At 41.9% G+C, this 20,096-nt stretch overlaps 1 protein-coding gene across 12 annotated transcripts in view; it reads left to right on the top strand.

The window, feature by feature from the left end:
* Positions 1-20,096, top strand: part of STXBP5L (syntaxin binding protein 5L) — a 440,505-nt gene that overhangs the window by 240,422 nt on the left and 179,987 nt on the right. For all 12 annotated transcript variants that reach the window (XM_078848433.1, XM_073309722.2, XM_078848419.1 and 9 more), the window contains 2 exons: positions 5,151-5,285; positions 12,774-12,837. In XM_078848433.1, the coding sequence (XP_078704559.1) occupies positions 5,151-5,285; positions 12,774-12,837 (199 nt within the window). The remainder of the gene's footprint in view (positions 1-5,150; positions 5,286-12,773; positions 12,838-20,096) is intronic.

The raw sequence follows: 20,096 nt of genomic DNA on the forward strand, positions 1-20,096 counted from the left end.
TGAGATTTTATCTGTATTCAGTTTTTTCTTACTTAACTAGGCTTAGACTTGCGTGTTTTATTTTATTTTGCTTGGTAATTCACTTTGTTCTGTCTATTATTTCTTGGAACCACTTAAATCCTACTTTTTGTATTTAATAAAGTCACTTTTTACTTATTAATTGTCCCAGAGAAAGTACTAATACCTGGGGTGGCCAACAGCTGTGCATACCTCTCTATCAGTGACATACAGGGCAAACCCTGTATAAGCTTTATACAGGGTAAAATGGATTTATTTGGGGTTTGGACCCCATTGCGAGTTGGGTAACTGAGTGATAGAGACAGGAACTCTTCTTAAGCTGTTTTCAGTTAAGCCTGCAGCTTTTGGGGGATGTGGTTCAGACCTGGGTCTGCGTTTGTAGCAAGCTAGCATGTCTGGCACAACCAGGCAGGGCACTGAGGTCCCAAATGGCCAGGGAAAACAGGCTCAGAGGTAGTCTCAGCACATCAGGTGGCAGTTCCCAAGGGGGTTTCTGTGATCCAACTCGTCACACTGGGGCTCAGCAGATTCTCAGCACCTCAAAAGATCAAGTTCTTTGCCAGTTCGCTCATGTTGCTTAATGAAGCAGATTGTTATAGGCAAAAGTGTTTCACATTTTCATAAAATCATCATGATCCTATTTTCATTATCATGAGCACTATTTTTTCTCTGTTGGCCTTGATTACTTCCACGGGCATCAAAATATATCTTCATCTGATTGTGGGATGTATGAGTAATGTGAGGATGCCTTTCTTTCACAATCTGAAGCACAATATGTAAGAGTTTGTTGGATGAAAAACACAATCCATGCCAGTTACTAACCCTAACTAGTTTGAAGCTTTAATAAGAAAGTTTTAGGACAATATACTGCCACCTCAATCAAGCAGAAAGCATAAGTAAAGCAGATAGAGCAGGATAACGTAATGATCCAGTCCTGGGGCGCAGGTAGGCTGTTTCTGTTATCATCAGATCCATGCTGGTCCAATCTGGTGTAAGTCCTGTGCTGCTCCACACCCCCTTTGTTAAACACACATCCTGTATACCTTTTCTTGTAACATGATTCAGGTGCAGATTATTAAAACTGCCTCATCTATTAATATTCTATTCTAAATATATTGTCATATACACTGACCCAAAATCCTTTTAACTGTTGCATTTTTACTTATTCTGCTAAAACTCTAATTGGTACCTCCTTCACTATCTTTTTTTAAGCTCCTCCTACTTACACAATCCAGCTGTCTTTTCATTGCCTTCATGTATTTCATTGTTTCTTATGTTTGTCTTATTCTATCTTATCTGCTTATTGTGGCTTTGGGATTACTTGTTGGCTAGCTCCTTTCAGTCAGTGTTCATCCTCCCTAGTCTGTTTTACTAGGCAGGTCTACATCTGGCTAGAAAATCACACATTTGTCTGGTTTGCTTTGCCCTGTTATGTACACCGGGGTGGCCAATCTGAGCCTGAGAAGGAGCCAGAATTTACCAACGTACATTGGCTCTTTGGCACAGTAATACATCAGCAGCCCCCCATCAGCTCTCTCCCTCCCTCTCCCCCCTTCCCAGTGCCTCCCACTCACTGGCATCCCTGCAGATCAGCACCTCCCTCTCCCTCCCCGCACCTCCCAATCAGCTGTTTTATGACATGCAGGAGGCTCTGGGGGAGGGGGGCGGGAGGAGCGAGGGCATGGCAGGCTCAGGGGAGGGGGCAGAAAGGGGTGGAGTGGGGGCAGGGCCTATGGCAGAACCAGGGGTTGAGCAGCGAGCACCCCCCGGCACATTGGAAAGTTGGCACCTGTAGCTCCAGCCCCGGAGTCGGTGCCTATACAAGGAGCCACATATTAAATTCTGAAGAGTCGCATGTGGCTCCGGAGCCACAGGATGCCCACCCTTGATCTACACAGACCAAGAGTCCAGGGTAGATAGGACACAAACCAACTTTTTGATTTTTTACAACCTTTGAAAGCTGTGTCAACAAGGCACATTCAGAAAGCAAAAATGTTCCCTTTTAAATTGTCTTATAACACTGTTAAATAGATATCTACTTCTCTAATGTTATTTAATATAGTTTTTATAACACAGTTCATTATACCTATCTTTACAAGCTCATTGCATAATGATAATGTTTTGCTGAAATGAAATTTCTTCATTATGAACCTGAGGTTTGTTTCCAGTGTGTAAGCCTTGAATTGAAGTTAATATATTCCATAACATTTAGAACTTCAAATATAACACTGTAAAGTGAGTTTTCATTTAATTTTTAGAACACACAAAAAAAAAGTAATGCACTTCAGGCAATTGGATTACACTAGACAGGACAGTTCATTAGAATGTTGAAAGAACTTTGCTTGTTGTGTGGAAGCCTAACAATGCTTTCACATTATATATTTTAGTTCATTTTGGGGCTCCAGTCCCAATAAGTGAAGGACCCTGTATCTCAGGTTGTTTTCTTTTTTGTTGACCCAGTGCATCAGTGCCATGGTGGTTCAGCATGTCTTCTCCTTGGTAAACCATTAATGTAGAGCAGTGATTTTCAACCTTTTTTCATTTGCAGACCCCTAAAAAAATTTTAATGGAGGCACGAACCCCTTTGTAAATCTTAGGCATAGTCCTCAGACCCCCAGGGGTCCATGAGCCACAGGTTGAAAACCACTGGTCTAGAGGAAGAAAGGAAGTTGGATGCGTTTGAAAATGTATCAAATGTAGCAATCTAATGTCTGATGGACATTCATGAATCTTGTAAAGGACCTTATTTGGCTAAGTGACCCTAAGGAACTTATATGGACCCTGTATCAGCAGAGACTCAGAGTAATAGGATGGGCTCCTTTGGTCTGCTTTTATGCCATTTTTGAAGTGATTTGTTTCCGATAGTACTACATCAAAGTCCCCAGAACAGCTTGTAGCTTTAACTCTCACAGTATATGGATGCACCAGACCAGTGGTGATGGACTGTGATTTCCAAGTTACAGCATTTCCTCAATCTCAGACACGTCTGTTCAGCAGGGATTTTTGTCATCTAATAGGCAGAGATGATTGGTTGTTCAGATTTTTTTTTTAAGTTGACATTGTCTGAGTTTGTGTCCATGTGATTTAGCTGTTCATTTAAATTTTCGTGTGAAGATGGGTGCTTAATAAATCATTCAATAAACAAAACAATTACCTTAGCGTCTCTTAACTTAATTTTATATTACTTTTTGAATTGCGTCACTATCTTTGTATGAAGCCAAAACAGTAAACAGAAGTGAAATATATATATATACACACACACACAGTATAAGTACATGTACATACTTTCTAAAATTGCACTAAAGGTCTGATTTTAAAAAGTTGTCTCTATTTTTGCACCTACAAATAATTGTAGATATAAATGCTCCTGTTAAATGTCAGACTACCTGATTTCACTCTCACTTAGATGTCTGTAGTGGGCACTTTTCTTTGCAGATGCTAAACTGTGTTTGCAAAATTGGAAGCAATTTTAAAAATCTGTCCCTAAAGACCTGCTCCCACAGAAGTTAATGGGATCTTTGCCATTGACATAACTGAGTCTGTAAGGGTAAAATTTATCCCTGTGCAGGGGGCTGGAACAAGGCCTACATCTTGCTCGAATCATCAAAATAAGACTGAAATGATGCATAGACCTTGTCCTGGCCCTCCAATCATGGATGAACACCTTGACTGAGGATTTCAGGGTTGCATTACTTAGCTGCCTTAAACCTGGAGCAATATAAAAGGAAGAAGTACAATTATTCATTTGAGTGTATTCTGCATAAAATGTTTCGATTGTATGATAATACAGCCTTAAAACTGCAGAGTCATTCAAAGTACTGTGCAGGGTCAGGAGAAAAAGAATATAGCTTGCTAAGTGTTCCTCATAACTGCAGAAAAATAAGTGAAATTAGTTTGCAAGTGAAACACTTCCTTCAGTTTAGGAGGTTGTAAATATTTTAAGCCACAAAGGACTTAAGTAACCTTACCATATTTTACAAAATAAGATTGTTGGAAGGAAGCTGTCATTCCCTTATAAAGCAGGGCAAAAAGATTGATACTTCATAAAAACATAAATGAAATATGTATATTCTTAAATAGTGTATGTCATCATTTAAAAAAATTACTCAGGATAAAAATACTAATTTAGCCATCAACTCCAACTTGTATCTCAAAGCTAGAAATATTTTCTTTTGGAATCAAATGAATGACAAAGATAATAAAGTAATAAAGTATTGCATACCAGGCAAAGTATGTGCTTTTAATAAAGACAAACCTCCTGAGTGCTAGAATATACTGTAGGATCAGATAAGCATTTCAGTCTATGTAGACAGTATAGATATAATTAGATTTGAGCTGCAAATAGTCTACATCTCTCATGTGGATTCTCTTTTTAATGTAATGTAAATATTGTAATGTCCAAAAAATTGATTCTCTCCATTCATCATCTTTATGAAAATTGTATCTTATCACAAGAGACCATCATGAGATTTTTCCTAAGTGATATAGCACTGGGCTATTCTATAAAAATGATATGAATGTGGGAGTGAGAGTATGAATCATATCTCTGCTTGACTGCACTTGGTAATGGTTTATCAGCTCCATACCCCCTCGACTGATTAAGAGCTAATAAAGTGAACACTTCTTTGTGTGAATAGTAATGTTACGTTTCCTTTGTACGAAACATTAAACATACTCATGTCTCATTAATGCCTGTGTACTGAACTGGAAAAAAACTTTTTGTAAAGAAGAAAATCAGAATCTCTAGCTCAACGGTTCTCAGACTTTTTTTTATAGGGTGGCCCAAATACTCATAAAGAGATGAATCGTGTGTCTACCCCCTCCCAGTCAGGATTGCACGAAGCACATTAAGATGGCTCCTATTTCCTGACCCTATTAGAGGTAGGTAGAATGGCTCCTCCTCCTTGTTCCCAGCTTCTCCACTAGGAAGAGCTTGGACACCTGTAGAATGAGCTGGAAAAAAGGAGGAGCCAGCACCGCAGGCTGTGCTACCTCCACCAATCACATATTGGGAACTGTGTCCAAGCTACTCTGGCCTTAGGAAAACGGAAGGGACAACTATTTCAAAAGAAAACTTGTTGAAAATATGATTGTTGGTACAACTTTAAGTGTGATATTTTTTTCCCTTACAGGATTACGTACTGCCATCTTCCTTTCCAAAGTAAATGGCTCTACGTTGGAACAGAGAGGGGAAATACACATATTGTAAATATTGAGTCCTTCATTCTTTCTGGATACGTTATCATGTGGAACAAGGCAATAGAACTGTAAGTGTGGACTTTTCTATCACTTTCACATTGCTGGCCGTTCTTTTCAGACCAATCACTAGAATGATTTTATAGTCTCCTGTTTTAAGGAACATTTTGGTGCAGTACTGATTGTGATTCATTGTGAGAATTTTTCAAGGAAATTCAGTTTCTAGGTATATTGTAGTGATATCAAATATTGGTTTAAAAAGAGATATTTGTTTGGGACCCTATGTCATTAACCGAATAAATATATTTGCTTGAAATATTAAATAAAATACAGACAGTCATGGATTCCACAAACTCAGTAAACATCCTCTGGACCTAACTTTTTCATTGAACATACGGATTGGCAAAATGTGATCACCAGATCCTCTAGCCCAGTGGTTTTCAACTTATTTTCATTTGCGGATCCCAAAAAAATTTCAAATGGAGGTGTGGGCCCCTTTGGAAATCTTCAACATAGTCTGCAGATCCCAAGTGGTCTGTGGACCACAAGTTGAAAACCACGGCTCTAGATTAAGGCCACAACCTGAAAAGATGAATGGCGCCTATTGGACTACACAGCTTGCTGGAGAATTTTTCCCCCCTGGTCCAAGTTGTAGGGGAGGTCATAGCCAGAATGTATTGTCCATGACCATGGATGCTACGGCTTCTAAATGCCATCCCCCTCAGAGGTTACCTCAGTTTACCTATGAAGTTTGTGAAATGGGGAGAGGGTGTGATGCATTCTTGGGGTGCCCTGGACTGTGGGGTCAATTTGTTACCCTCCCTATCTCCAGTGAGAGAGGGAGCCTTGCTGGTGCTTAACTGGGTGTCATCTTCCTGACAACACCAGCCTGTTAGCCACCCAAACAATCTCCTCAGGACAATGTTAGCGCTCACTTTGCAGGTTAACAATTGGTGCACCCCAAATCCCAAACTCCTTTGAAGCATTCCCCTGTGATATCAAGCTCCTGTCACTGGCTACTCACAGAAATACCAGGTTTTCTATCCCCAAAGGACCGTGTACACATTAGCTTGTTTGATTCAACTGAGGATCACTTCCTATATAACATCACAGCACATCTATAGTGAAAACAATCAAAAGATTATTATCAAAGGTTAAGATTTAAGAGATAGTGAGTAAGAATAATAATGAAACACAGAAAAGTTACATATAAAGCAAAATTATAACACGCTTCCCAGAATCTACCCTAAACAGGTTAAACCCTTGTCTAAAGTAGTTTCTCTCATCTCCCAGCATCTCCAACCAACATGGCTGGCATCCCTCTTTTATGAATGCTAAAGCACTATCTTGGTGAAGGATCAAGAGGGGTCCTTCTGTCTGCTCCTTATATCCCCCAAAATTCATTATTTTGTCTCCAGAGGTCAGGATGACCACCTGAGGGTTATTCCCTGGTGTGCTGACTTCATGGTGACTTTATTTCCTCATGTTGACTTTGTATGCATTATCTTTTCTTCCAATGCTTAATTTAATATGAACCGATGTAGGCAGGTGAACATACATCCTCTGTCTGGTAGAAACCTGTTTGTCAACCCTGCCTTGGAGGCGCACTGCACCGGCCCGCCGCCGCCTTTGCAGCCTGAGAGCATGGGCGCCAAAAGCTCCCTAGAAGTGGGAGGGGCCCACCGGTGCTTGGACCATAGCCCTGCCCCTTTCCTGAGTGCTGCTCACTCCTCTCCACCTCCTTTCCGCCACCATCACTCACCTTTAAGGCAGGAAAAAAGCGAGAGGCAGAAGCTGTAATCTCTAAAGGACTCTTTCTCCATTGGTGGTGAATGCTACAGGTCCTGCCTCTCACTGGCTGGCCCAGCTGTAGGACTCCTCCTCCTGTGTGCTGATGCTGGAGCAACTTAGCTTTATATCTTCAGGGGCGGTAGAATGGGCAGGGGAGGAGTCAGGGAACTGTGGCCCCATCAATTTTAAAAGTGGGAAGGCTGTGCCCTCCCACTTTTTGCCAGCCGTGAGTGGATGGAGAGGAGCGAGTGGTGGGTGGGGCCTTGGGGAAAGAGGTGGAGAGGGGCAGGGCTTTGGGGTTGGGCACAGCATGGGCGGGGCCATGGGAGGAGATGAGGTGCCGGGGAGCAGGGCCGTGATCCAGGCACTGGTGGCCAGTGTTCCCTCTAATTTTTTACGTTCATGTGCGGAATTAATTGTGTTACGTGCACCAGTATGGAGGTGATGTGTGACACATCACCTTCATATTGGTGACGTAACAAAATTTATGTGGTGAGGGTGGGCCAAGGGGTTTGGAGTGTGGGAGGGGGCTCAGGGCTGGGGCAGAGGGTTGGGGTGTGGGGGAATGAGGGCTCTGGCTGGGGGTGTGGGTTCTGGGCTGGGACCAGGGATGAGGGGTTCGGGGTGTAGGCTGCCCCGGGGCTGTGGTGGGGAGAGATGACTTCCCCCAGCCCCGAGCTGCTGCGGGCCATAGCAGCTCTGGCAGGGCTGGACTGGGCTGGGCCGAGGGAGGGGCTCCTCTCCCTTGGCTGAGGCAGGTCCGCACTGGGGCCAGCAGTGAGGGATGCTTCTCCCCGCCGTTGCAGGTCCACGCTGGAGCTGTCGGGGATGGGCGCCTCTCCTCGCCACAGCCCTGAGCCCCTGCGTGGGGTTTAATGGGCAACTGTGCAGCTATGCAGCCACGCAGCTTAGAGGGAACTTAGCTGGTGGCCCCCCGCTTCTAGGGCGTTTCCGGCACTCCTGGGCATATCCTCCCCAGACAAAAGACTCAGGTGCTGCCTATGGGATGGGACAGATCTTTCACCTTTCTCATAGATTCATAGACTTTAAGGCCAGAAGGGACCATCATGATCATCTAGTCTGACTAGTTTATAACTGCAAGTGACCCGTGCCTCAGGCTGCAGAGAAAGGCAAAAAGTCCCAAGGGTCTCTGCCAATATGATCTGGGGGAAATTCCTTCCTGACCCCATATATGGCGGTCAGTTGGACCATGAGCATCTCAGCAAGACCCACCACCCGCCAGACTCCTGGGAAAGAATTCTCTGTGGTGATTCAGAGCCCTCCCCATCTAGTGTCCCATCACCAGCTGTTGGAGGTATTTGCTGCTAGCAGTGACAAGTGGGCTACATGCCATTGCAGGCAGTCTCATCGTTACCAGCCCCTTCATAAATGTATCAAGCTCTGTCTTGAAGCCAGTCAGGTTTTTTGCCCGAACTGTTCCCTGTGGAAGGCTGTTCCAGAACTTCATTCCTCTGATGGTTAGAAACCTTTGTCTAATTTCAAGCCTAAATTTGTTGATGATCAGTTTATATCCATTTGTTCTTGTGTCAGCATTGGCACTTAACTTAACTATCTCCCACCCTGGTATTTATCCCTCTGATGTTTTTATAAAGAGCAATCATTTCTCCCCTCAGCCTTAGCTTGGTTAGGCCAAACAAGCCAAACTCTTTGAGTCTCCTCTCATAAGGTAGGTTTGTCATTCCTCAGATCATCCTAGTAGCCCTTCTCTGCACCTGTTCCAGTTTGAATTCATCCTTCTTAAACATGGGAGACTAGAACTGTGACAGTATTCCAGATGAGGTCTCACCAGTGCCTTGTATAATGGTAATAACACTTCCCTATTCTACAGGAAATATCTCACCTTATGCATTCTAGGATTGTATTAGCTTTTGTGATGGCTCCATCACATAGTCATCCTGTGATCAATCAACATGCCCAGGTCTTTCTCCTCCTCCGTCACTTCCAACTGTAAGTCCCCGGCTTATAGCAAAAATTCTTGTTGTTAGTTCCTAAGTGCATGACCTTGAAATTTACACTATTAAATTTCATTCAATTTCTATTACTCCAGTTTTCAAGATCATTCAGATCTTCTTGTATTATACTTCGGTCCTCCTCTGTATTGGCAATACCTCCCAACTTTGTGTCATCTGCAAATTTTATTAGTACAATCCCACTTTTTGTGCCAAGGTCATTAATAAAAATGTTAACTAAGATTGGTCCCAAAACAGAACCCTGAGGAACTCCACTAGCAGTCCCCCTCCACCCTCATAGTTCACGTGTCAGTATGACTCACTGTAGTCTCCCCTTTAACCAGTTCCTTACCCAACTTTCAATTCTCATATTAATCCCCATCTTCTCCAATTTAACTAATGGTTTCCCATGTGGAAGAGTATCAAATGCCTTCCTGAAATCCAGGTAAATTAGATCTACTGCATAGCCGTTGTCCAAAAAATCAGTTATCTGCCAAAGAAAGAGATCAGGTTGGTCTGGCATGAAACACCTTTTGAAAAATCATGTTATATTTTATCCCAATTACCATTTATTTCTATGTCCTTAATTATTTTCCTCTTTCAAAATTTGTCCCAAGACCTTACATGCCATTAAAGTCAAACGAACATGCCTGTAGTTTCCCAGAGCACTTTTTTTCCCTTTCTTAAAAATAGGTACTATGTTAGCAATTCTCCAGTCATGGGGCACAACCCCCAAGTTTATAGCTTCATTAAAAATCATTGCACAATCAGTCCGATGCTTCTCCTCAGGTAGGGCTGTGGGTAAGAAGTCACAGTCTAATCCTTAATTGTACATTCATACCAATAGGAAAGTCAGATTTCCTGAATAAGGAATGCAGGATTGGTAGTAATGCTAGTGCCTTAGCCTGATAAATATCTTCACATTTCTAAAATGAAATAATATATATAAACAGAAATAAGTACAATATTTCTGGGAACCTTAGAAAAAGAGGTAAGAGCAATTAGGAACTGTTTTTGAGAAAAACAGCAAAATGCATGTAGCAATTGAAAGATTGAGAAGCCTTCTGAATATTTACTGGAGAGAAAATGAAATAGAAACGTTTTAGACTGAAGGAAGATTAGATAGATAATCTAGCTTCTGTCTTTTAAGGGAGAAGAGACAGGTGAATTGTGTTGCATAAGGGAATTAAATAATATATTTAAATAATGGCTTAAAGACCTGCTAAAATGGTAACATCTAGAGTGCAATAGGACCCTGAAATCATCAGGGAAAATAAGTGTGTTACTTTACTATAACTGAATGAGATAATTGCATTCCAGATAGCAATGGCTGGGTCAACTTCTCATCTTATTCTTATGCATTGACTGGGGTTTGTGCATGTGCATGTATTCAAATCTGGCAGAGTTAACTAATAAAAAATCGCAGGTATCTTAATACTAGAATTAAAACATTGCTATGGATTATGGACTCATCTGCCTCAGATTTTTAAATTATTTTGCAACTTTGGAGTTCTTTTAACTCCTCATTGCTAGTGGATGCCTGGACCCACATCCATGTGCAACTGGCAGAATATTGCCTCCCATCCTGTGGAACTCAGACCAGACCACACTGATTCTTGCATTTATGATCTCTAAATATTCACTGGGCCAGAGACAGAGAGAAAATGACCCTATAGCCTGGTAATTAGAGCCCTCACCTGAGAGGTTGGAGACCAAGGGTCCAGTCCCCCTGCTCTAATGACTCCTTAATTTAAAAACATGCTACAGCTTCAACTGGAGACATTGAGGGCGCTCCCCACATTTGAATATCCCATGGCTAAGGTACTCACCTTATCAGGCAGAGGGAGGGCTTCAATCAGGGGATCTCCTATATCCCACCTTAACCACTGAGCTAAATGTTTTGAAAGAGGTGCTCCTCTTGGCTGTTTTGTGTGGAGCTAGGTGGCCTATGAGCACATCTACCAGATTGGGCCCCACAGGTGAGACAGGCGGAGGAGCACCAATCTTTCCCTAATTGGTGGATCACCCTGGGGGCTTAGGCATCTGAGCACCTAGAGCGAGGCAGCCGTGCACATGCCCAGAGGCCGTGCACATGCCCTAAAGGGCTAGGCAGCAACTGAGTGGAAGTTTTGTAAATGCCAGTGATTCCTAAATCTGGGATTTAAAATGAGTTAAATCCCTAAATCCCATAGTGACTCTAGCCCTATATGGTTAATATTTATTTTAATTACGTTTAATGGTGAAAATGCACTAAAAGCTTAAGTAATGGTTGCATAATATAAACATAATATCACAGAGAACAATAATGACAAGTCATTCAATGTTATGTGGAAATACATATGGCACAGGATCCATTTAGGGCATAGAGTGAGTCCATGGTGCACACAGGAAATGCTGAAAGGTTAGATTTAAAGAGTTTTCTTATTTTTGGTGTCTTGATCATTTTTAGAGAAATCTTCCTAAAATATAGTCTAAGTAATACATTTAGTCATTTTGCTTAAAAACGTTTGCTTTTATGTGTTGATTAAACGCAGATTATGTGTTGCTTAATTCACAGAGATGGTTGTAACAATTTATAAGATGGCCTCTATTGTGGTGGGGAGAGGGGGAATATAATACCTTCCAAGTAAGAATACATTGAACCTAATTTTCGTCACATTTGCACAGGTTTTTCAGAGAAGTAACTGGTGACTTCAGTTGAGATACTTTTGACTTACAATTATATAAATAAGAGGAGAATCAAGCCCCTAGGCTCCATAGTCAAAGAAGGCAGTAAGAATATCTGTTCCCATCACCTCTGAAAACCATCCCTATGCAGGGAAAAAAAATCTGATAGCAACCCTGAAAAAAACTCTCAAGTGCTTAAAATAATTTTAGAAAGTAAAATAGATAATTAGATTTTGAAGAAGAGCCTTTCTCGCTGCATGACAAAGATAGCAATATGGCAACCAAAGTGGAGAAAGAGGAAATAGATAAGGCCCTCCCTACAGCCAGTACAAGCAGATACCAATGCATTATTACCTGAAATAAAAGATCTGCAAACTGATATTCATACTATATTAACAGGGATTGAAGAAGAGATTGCTGCTATGGGGGAAGAGTTGCTTGTTATGGAAAAATGGGTTGGTAAGATTGTTACATATTTGCCAGACTAAAATAATAAAGCTGGAGCAAAATGAAAGTGGTCTGCCAAATAAAATGGATAGTAATAACAGAGCGAGGCTAACATCTTGTCTACCCAGGGACATCCAGGAAATTTGATCCGAATTAACTACAGGTATGATTTTGAAGTGGATTAGTTAAATCACATTAAATCCCTGTGTGGATGCTGTTGTTCAGCATTGAAGTGGCCTTAATTAAGTTTAGTTTAAAGTCATTTTGGAAGTGAATTAAAATACACCGAAATAAGGTCACTTTAATTCTGAATGAGGGTGTTCACTCATCGTGTAATTAGACATAATATAGTATGAAAGCATCACTCATAACAATTTAGATCCATTTATATGTGTGCAGAATGTATGCTTTCATATGCAAAAATAGGTTTTTTTAATGGCTGTTACGCACATGTATCTAAATTGTTCCTGGGCTTCAAACTTACCATGTGTTAGAAAGGATAACCGGAATTTATAGTACAGTACATGATTCTACATAAGGAGTAAGGTCTTTTGTTGTTGATTGTGTGCAAATATCCTCCTCCATGGCAGTTTTCCAAACAGTTTTGGGTTGCCTTGTCTCTAACATAAATTTCCTTTTTTACTGAAAGAATTAACATTGCTTTGAATTGATTTTGTTTTTCAGATCCACAAAGACTCACCCTGGCCCAGTTGTACACCTAAGTGATAGCCCAAGAGATGAGGGGAAAGTGAGTACAGTAACTAATGATGTAAAATATTTTAATTATGTAAATATTTTAACATTTCATAGCTCTCCCTGACGTTAGCAGTTTTTCTTTTTCACTCATTCACTACTTAATCACGTGCCTCCATTGTAAGATCCTGAGGTCACTCTAAAATATTGCCTGGGAAAACTTTTGGAAAATATCGTAATTCCCTTTCTGCTGTACTGAGAAGAATATTATGGTATAAACAATATGCTATATTTTGAAGTCCTCATTCAAGCAAAGCTACTGTTGACTGAATGGTTTCTGAGTAAAAATTAGTATAAACTGTGTAAGGACTTCAGAATTTGGCCAAGTGTGTATTACATGGGCACATTTATGAATTCTTATCTTTGACAAGAATATTGATGGCAATATTTCATAATTGGAGCTTGCTGCTATTTGTGAACAGAGATGAAGACAGCAAAGAGCTGTCAATCATGGAAGTCAAGTACCCCACAAGCCCAGCTCCTGACTCCAGTTCCTCAGACAGGCAGGCAGTTTCAGAGCTCATGCTACTGTGGCCAATTCCCCCCTCTGCCACTACCTTTCTCCAGTTCTAATGGCTCTGCATCATGCTCTAGGCCCTCCTCCATCGCATTAGAAGCTTTTGGTTCTAGATCTGTCCCTACTGGCTCCCTTCTCTCCATTCACTCTCCTGACCTTCGTGCTTTAGACAGAGGTTTACCCTCCATAAAAAAAATGAATTTTTTCCAAAAGAAAAATTTCCCCAGTCTGGATTTTTGAATCTTTGTTCTTCTCCTCTTAGCAGGATGATACATAAGATCAAAGCCACTGGGGTGGGGGAAGAAACATACTTTAGTGTTGCCTTCTCTTTTTTGCCCCTGAAATTTGTCCCATGAAGAGGGTGAGTTATCCAAACCAGAATCTGTTAAATCTGACGGACACTCAGGAGATGTTTTTTCGAGTAGAATTTGAGGCCACTACTCTGTTAAAGTAGTTTGTTGTTGGCCTCCAGGCTGAGCCAGCCAAGCCAATTAGAAATTACCTCCCCAGAGACCTCCAGAAGGAATTGGTGATTCTTCCTGATGAGGTAGTAAGACACTAACCTCAACAAGTAGAAGTTTCCCAGCAATCAGAAAAGTCTTAATAGAGATGTCCTAAAATGTTATTAAAAGCGATATTTTAAAAAATGTGTGTCTAAACTTAGGCTTCTACCAGCAAGTCTACATTCAACTACCTCAATAAGTGGTATTACTTTTGCAAGTGTTGAGTACCCAGATCTGCTGTCTTTAGAGCTGCATTATGCACGGGAACAACACAAAATAGGAGTACTGGACTAGGATATGGTTGATTGTGCTTTTTTTTTTTGGTTTGTGAGCTATTTGTAATGGTAGTAAGGCAGAAACCTCCCTGTAACACCGGCAAAAGCAGTTTAAGGGGAAACTCTCCTAATCTAAGGCCAGACAGTGGAGCAGATCCACTAGAGCGGGGGAGCTCTCATGGGGATTTCACCTCAGATCCCAATCAAATCTATGAAAGATTCCCAGGATTTGGACCATAGTCTCCTGGGCCAGAGGACAGGTATCTGGCTAAGCATATCAGGGACAGATGGGTACAGGAGATACTCTGCTGAGGTCACTCCATACTAACACTTCATCCAAATCAAATATAAGAAAATTTGGTATTGTAGTTAAGGTCCTGGACTGTAAATCAGGAGATCTGAGTTCAATCCCAGCTGCCTCACAGACATTTAACCTTTCTGTGTCTTAGTTGCCCATTCATTTTTCCTTTTCTTCTACCCTTTGTCTTGTCTATTCAGATTAAAAGCTCTCCAAACCAGGGATATTTTATTATTATGTGCATATGTAACACCTAACACAATGGCACCTGATATCAGTTAGCTACTGGAATACCACAATAATAATTATTATAATAAATAAAATAACAGCAAACTCCACAGGCCCCCTAAGAACAACAACATGAGCAGTGTTCTCCAACAGATAGGAATCAGAAAGCCAGTACTTCTTTCATGGAGATTCGTACGAGTATGTACTCTCTTATAGGCGTTGGAGGTCCACAATAAGAACTGGGGACTTTGAGCTATACAGGCCCTTCAGATCATTAAACGAGCACCAGGAAGACAAATTTAGGATGGAAACCCTGGCATCCATATTAGCATCTCTTTCCACCAGGGATTGCCTTACACTGACAGATCTTGTGGATGTTTTTATTGTCCACATCCCTTTTTGTCCCTGCCTTCATTGTTATGGAAGTTAATTTAATTTGTGTTACCAAAATCAATAGTACTAGGACAAAATTCTTCCTTTTGGTCTCTAACCTTCTTTCTAAATGTTCATGGAAATCCTGGTGCTGACTATCTCCTTTTTCATGTTTGGACATCTTATGTGCAAGAGTCCAGCAAGCTGCCCAGATGGTCATTATGAAGTTCTAAAACCATGAGTATGATCAATGTGAATGGGAAGAGCCTGGTCCCCAACCAGTGGTCAGGGCAGGAAAGAACTCAGAGTGTAATAAATCTGCTAGAGTTAAAAACAATCAGATTAGCTCTTGTGGAATTTCAGCCTGTATTGTCAGGCCGCTAAATACTAGTCACATCAAATATAAGCTACAATGGCTTATCTGAACAGATGTTCCTAGTTCAACAGGAAAGAAGTGCTCTTTTTTTCAGTGGTCTTGGCATGACATTCCTCCTGTTATTGCAATGCACTAGCATGGACAAAGCATACATCAGCAATACACCAGGAGTGGAGTGTCACTGAGAAGATGTTTTAATCTTTTAGTGGACAGAACTATTAGCTGGAACTTGACATCCCTGAGCTAGAAAGAAGTCAAAAGTGCAAAATTGCTTCATCAGATAAAGGAATTCACACATGACGTAGGACCACCTGCTCAACGTCTTCCTTCCCCTTCACCATCCTGAGGAAATCTGTGCAAAACGTCAGTGAGAAGAAATGGCAGTAATACCATGTCACAACCGGGACATGGGAGATCTGACCTAGTGGTCTGAGCAGGAGTCAGGACCCAGGTCAGGTCAGATACCAGGAGATCAGAGTCTAAGATATGCCCGAGGGCAAACTGAGAATCAGATATCAGGAGGCAGACAGGGTGAGGTTACCAGGAGATCAGAGTCAGACAGTAGGAGCAAGTAGTGAAAGGGATGCAGTCCTAAGCAGGAGAAACCCCAATGCATGGACAATTTCCTGTTCCTGTGCTTTATTTAAATAGAAGCAGGGAACCAGTCAAGACCCCAGAGTTCCAACAGTTAGATCCCAGTAGTGGAGTCCTATCAGAGTTGAGCTTCTAGTTCTGGGTCATAGGATGACAGGTGTGAATTAACTGGCTCCTAAGAGCTCTGTGAGGCAAAGCTTGATTTGGGAAGTGATTATAGTCCAAGATCTCTCTGGTAGCATTCTCTGAAATGCTTCAGTTCTTCTCTGAGTGCTTGTTCATGTCCATTCCACTTTAGGTGTGTGCGCACTGCTTGCCCCATTGCCAGAGATTTTTCCCTCTGTAGTATAGCCTGAGTAATTTCTCACTTTGTCTTTAGAATATCATGGGGGAAGTGAAAATAACATCCCATTAACTGAGCTGGAGGAAAGAATAAAAAACGTCCTTATCCTCAGAATACAGTTGGACATTAAAATCTCCCAAAAGAGCAAAGATTTCTGTTAGAAATATTCTCAATTAACAGGTCAATAAAAGATTCAGGCTCTGCCCATAAAGATTCATTTTAGAAAGTAAAGCGCAAAGTGGGAAATTAAACATTAATGGTAATAGAATAGATTTATCTGGGAAAACAATACTATAGGCCTACAAATAGGGTTACCAGGTGTTAACATTCAAGTTATAACACTTAACTTAGTAGAAGCAAGAAGGGCCAGTCTTTCTCTCTTTACATGTGCAACACCCCCTTTTAAAAAGAATTGAAAGTTCTGTAGATATAAGGACTCATCCTTTGAAAGTCATGTTTCTTGGAGGAAAACTAAATGAAACAGATACATTATTCCCAACATCCAAATCCTAGGATTTAAGTTTAAGGCTATCAGTATTACATTAAATACTTTTGATAGAGGTTTTGTTATCAGGCCCATCTAGTCAATCCACCTCCCTTTCTAGGGCTTCAGTAGAAAAATTGCCATGAAAAACTGCACCATTAGCTTTGTGATTAGACCTAATTCTCCCAGGATTGTGATCTTCGACCCTCTAGATGGTTCATAGATCCTGAACAACAGGGTCTGAGGCCAGCCGTTTGGTAAAAAATGGGATATAGCCCAACTGGTTTTGCTTGGGTGACCCGATCATTTATTTTGTTGTTAAAAGGAACAGAAATGATTTCTAGATTGTATCCTTTTGACCTTTTCTATCAGATGGCCTCTCCAGCTAAGAAGAGCTCTCAAAATCTGGATTTTCTTAACTGCCTACAAGTCTTTCAACTCTACCTCTCCTCTTTCTTGAGAACCAAAATTAGAGACCCTTGTTATCTTTAAAATCTGGTTTCTGGGTAGAGAATAAAACACTGCTTGTTCCAATAACACACACAGATGGTGTTGCGAACAGACCTTGACTCAGCCTTCTCCCTAGAGACATTTTTAAAAACCAGGGCCACAAACCAAAAGTGCTTAGAATTTCTTAGTGTTAGATCAGGGGTATTTTAAATTAAACCAGGTTGAGAGGATGAAGCAATGTGTGGAGACTCATGCGGCTGCTTACTAACTTCAGAGATACAGAAGGAAGAGAGTTGCCATCACAATTGGAGCTGTACCAGGCTCAGTATTGATGAACATAGGTCCAACGCCAGCATTATCTAGGTGTTCTGGAACAGAGAGGGTGCCAAATATCCTGCTTGGGTTAGTAGATACTAATGAGGGCACCTTGGGGAAATAGTTCTCTTAGAATTGTTGGACTCTTGCCAAACATGCCATAATCACTGCATTCCCAGCATAACCTTGAAATCAAATAAAGATTCTTTTATTTCTGAAATATCTTTAAGCGACATATCTCTTAATTTGCCTATAGACAGACAGTTGTCACAGAGGAGAACAGGCTCTGCTAAATTCCTGGTGGAGAAGCAGTATTTTCTCCATGTAGCGATCATGGGGAATGAACATTCTCAGGGTATACATGAAAGGAAGATCCAAGTGTCTATTAGACACTTTATAGTGAGAGAGTTTTCCAGTCTGTGACTCACAGGAGGCATCATCTGGTCCTTGCTTAAAGTTATGAATTGGATAATGAACCAGAGAACTCAAGATATAGGCAGGACAAGTAACTAATGATAAAATTGGTGAAGCAGAGGCTCCATCAGGTAAAGTGACCTCTATAACCCCCTTAACTACCTCTGCCAAAAATAATAGAGTGAGAGCTGGTATACAGGATACAGTCAAAATTTTAATGGGAAGTAATGTCTGGGCCTCTGCAGGACCTCCGTCGCCATGGATACAAGGGGTTATGAAGTCTGTAATTTTGGTTTGACTAAAGGTGGAAAAGGATGAGTCCAACAGAGGCCGTATGACTACGCCTTTTAGCTTGTTGTCATATTATAATAATCTTAACTAAAACTGGGTCTGCTTGAACCCTCTTCGTCCATGTCCTTTATTTAGAGTCACACAAAATCCACACAAGCACATATACACTACCTGCTCTCTGCTACTGAAACCGCTTCCTGAGTGATTCCTCCTTCTGTGACTGTGTGGACTCTTCACCACTCCCTTGGCATTAAATTGGCTTCTGCCTCCATAGGAGCAGCCCAGAGCCCACATACCCTGAACACACCAATATTTCCCAAACCAAAAGGGATGGAGAGAAAGAGATATTATCAGAACTGCCTAACAGATTATCAACAGGGGAAGGAAAACTCATACATACACATAGTTCAAGCACAACTGATGTCTTGACCACTTTGCCTTCTGGCTCATGGTAAGAGAGTCCCAAGACCCTGCAACCAGAGGCGCCGACTTTCTACTGTGCTAGGGGGTGCTCAACGCCCCTCCCGCCTCTGCCCCATGCTTCACCCCCCACTCTGTCGCTTCCTCCAAGGCCCCACCCCTGTCCTGCCTCTTCCTGCCCCATTCCGCCCCCGAGCGCACCTGACCCATGCTCCTCTGCCTCCCCCAGCACCTCCTGCACACTGCTGAACAGCTGATCGTGTAGCAGGTCCTCAAAGAATCAATCCTGAAGCACTTACATGAGAGGAAAGTGATCAGGAACAGTCAGCATGGATTCACCAGGGGAAGGTCATGCCTGACTAATCTAATCGCCTTCTATGATGAGATTACTGGTTCTGTGGATGAAGGGAAAGCAGTGGATGTATTGTTTCTTGACTTTAGCAAAGCTTTTGACACAGTCTCCCACAGTATTCTTGTCAGCAAGTTAAAGAAGTATGGGCTGGATGAATGCACTATAAGGTGGGTAGAAAGTTGGCTAGATTGTCGGGCTCAATGGGTAGTGATCAATGGCTCCATGTCTAGTTGGCAGCCGGTGTCAAGTGGAGTGCCCCGGGGTCGGTCCTGGGGCCAGTTTTGTTCAATATCTTCATAAATGATCTGGAGGATGGTGTGGATTGCACTCTCAGCAAATTTGCGGATGACACTAAACTAGGAGGAGTGGTAGATATGCTGGAGGGCAGGGATAGGATACAGAGGGACCTAGACAAATTGGAGGATTGGGCCAAAAGAAATCTGATGAGGTTCAATAAGGATAAGTGCAGGGTCCTGCATTTAGGACGGAAGAACCCAATGCACAGCTACAGACTAGGGACTGAATGGCTAGGCAGCAGTTCTGCGGAAAAGGACCTAGGGGTGACAGTGGACGAGAAGCTGGATATGAGTCCGCAGTGTTCCCTTGTTGCCAAGAAGGCCAATGGCATTTTGGGATGTATAAGTAGGGGCATAGCGAGCAGATCGAGGGACGTGATCGTCCCCCTCTATTCGGCATTGGTGAGGCCTCATCTGGAGTACTGTGTCCAGTTTTGGGCCCCACGCTACAAGAAGGATGTGGATAAATTGGAGAAAGTCCAGCGAAGGGCAACAAAAATGATTAGGGGTCTGGAACACATGACTTATGAGGAGAGCCTGAGGGAACTGGGATTGTTTAGTCTGCAGAAGAGGAGAATGAGGGGGGATTTGATAGCTGCTTTCAACTACCTGAGAGGTAGTTCCAGAGAGAATGGTTCTAGACTATTCTCAGTGGTAGAAGAAGACAGGACAAGGAGTAATGGTCTCAAGTTGCAGTGGGGGAGGTTTAGGTTGGATATTAGGAAA

The sequence above is a fragment of the Lepidochelys kempii genome, chromosome 1 (assembly GCF_965140285.1).
Source record: "Lepidochelys kempii isolate rLepKem1 chromosome 1, rLepKem1.hap1, whole genome shotgun sequence".
NCBI lineage: Eukaryota > Metazoa > Chordata > Testudines > Cheloniidae > Lepidochelys > Lepidochelys kempii.